This window comes from Propithecus coquereli, unplaced genomic scaffold, assembly GCF_000956105.1.
Source record: "Propithecus coquereli isolate 6110/MARCELLA unplaced genomic scaffold, Pcoq_1.0 Scaffold249, whole genome shotgun sequence".
Taxonomy (NCBI): Eukaryota; Metazoa; Chordata; class Mammalia; order Primates; family Indriidae; genus Propithecus; species Propithecus coquereli.
The window spans coordinates 537961-540155 of NW_012148052.1; the positions used below are offsets into that span (position 1 = coordinate 537961).

Sequence of the window (2195 nt, forward strand, 5' to 3'; positions counted from 1 at the left end):
CCCAGGAGTTTGAGGTTGCTGTGAGCTAGGCTGATGCCACAGCACTCTAGCCTGGGCAACAGAGTGAGACTCTGTCTCAAAAAAAAAAAAAGAAAAAAAGGACCATGGCCCATGCCCTTAAAGGCCAGCAGTCTGGTGAAGAAGACAGGTAGTGAATCACATTGCTTCAAAACAACGTGGCAAGTTCTGAAATAAGTACGGAGGGAACGTATAAAGAGCTACTAGGACACAAAGAATGAGCACCTCACCCAGCCCAGGCTGGAGGTGTCGAGAAAGGCTTACTAAATGGGCAGAGGGTGATCCACGCTGAGAAAAGTATGTGAGGGGGGAAAAAAAGGCCTGAAGGCAAGTGAGAAGAGTATTTAGGGAAAAACAAGTTAGACACCACAAAATCTCAATACACAGAAATTCCTTTCTCTCTTGAGAAGAAATTGGGCCCCACGTCTCTCTCGGAAAAGCCCTATGGATAGAACTTCCAGAAACAGGAAAATGATGATGGCCCTCTTGAAAGGTTACTTCAGTGGTCACCCCACTAGTTAGCCCTGGAGCTGGCTCAGCAAGGAATATCTACTCTACTAGTTTTCTTCCAAAGGGAATTTGTTTTTCTTTACCTCATATGGACATCAAGCTGCTTCAAAAATTGCCCATATTCTTCATGTAGAGCTTCCTTTTCTTGCTGTAACCCAGACAACTTCTCTGACAATTCCTTATTGCTCTGGATATGCTGAAAAACATTTAAAAATAGTGAGAATACTCTGTGTTGGCAAAGGTATGATGTTAGGAAATGTAAATTGGCAAAGCCTTTCTGCTGAAAAAAGCTTCTGACTGTAATCACTCCAGCTTCTGAGATCACAGTAGCTTCATGTGATTCCCGTACTCACAGATTTTCTGAAAGCCAGCAGCTATTTTTCTTTACTTTTGCTCTCCAAGCCTTCCTAATAATTTTGTAAACCTTGAATTCCCTATATTAAAAATCTTCCAGCTTGAAGTACATAAAGAGAAAGTTGTCTCCCGGCTTAAGCCTGACAAAGTATTAGAAGTGGCTGCAGTGAATACAAACTCAAAGTTGGGGATTTGGGATTGGTTATCTGACCTGGTGAGATTGGGAGGTGGTACTTGTCACAAGTACTAGCAATCCGTGTCAAAAGAGTTGATTAAATCATCACGGATACTTGCTGGTGATGAAGTGCTTTGGAAGACCACCTGACTAGTACAAAGAATATTACAGTGGAAGTGAGAACTACAAGGATCATGAGGTGGGCTAGCCACATCTACCACATTGATGAGCTAAGGAGAAAATGTCCACCTTGGGGATTTAATTACTGCAACAACGCACAGAGAACCAGAGAGCGTCTGTGAGTGCCCTAAAAGAACTCTTGTAGCCAGAGGCCAATGTATCCAAAAACCAAATCCCAAATATTATCACGTGGATTGCAGAATTACAGCACTAAGTGATTTCATAGTGCCAGTTCTCCAAATAGTGCTTTGAGAATGCATGGAAACCTGAGAATTGGGAATGAAGACATCTGAGGGACTCCAACGATGTTGAGCTCCCTGGACCTCTGAATTTGACTGAGCCTCTCTTGCCAGCATAAGCAGTCCTTCCTCTGCTGTCTAAGGAGAGTAAGTTTGAGGATTCTGCATTGCTTTCAACTGAGGCAGTTACCATGTAAGGGGAAGCCTATTGTCCTCAAGACCCAACTCTCTACTACCACTTCTCATTGCCTCCAATCCTATAACCAGAGTTGGATCCACCTCAGGGAGTGTAGGGACTGACCCAGGGACTGTCACATTGAAAGAATGGCAAGATTTTGCCAACTTAAATTGGCAGAATCCCTAGGAATATATGTAGGAACGTATTTGTAGGGAATTATACTCAGAAGGAAGGAATATACAGTTGACCCTTGAACAACATGGGAGTTAGGGGTACTGACCTCCTATGCAGTTGAAAATCTGCATATAACTTTTGACTCCCCATAAATGTAACTACTAATAGCTTACTGTTGACTGGAAGCCTTACCAATAACATAAACAGTCTATTAACACATATTTTGTATGTTATATGTATTATGTACTGTATTCTAACAGTAAAGCTAGAGAAAAAAATTCAGAAAATCACAAGGAAAAGAAAGTATATTTACTGTTCATTAATTGGAAGTGGATCATCATAAAGATTTTCATCCTCATCATCTTCA

General features: G+C 41.6%; 1 protein-coding gene across 1 annotated transcript in view; it reads right to left on the reverse strand.

Annotated features, from left to right (window-relative positions):
- CCDC30 (coiled-coil domain containing 30) overlaps positions 1-2195 on the reverse strand; it is a 144428-nt gene that overhangs the window by 26300 nt on the left and 115933 nt on the right. Inside the window, exon 9 of the mRNA XM_012646664.1 lies at positions 612-724. Coding sequence (XP_012502118.1) covers positions 612-724 — 113 coding nt within the window. The remainder of the gene's footprint in view (positions 1-611; positions 725-2195) is intronic.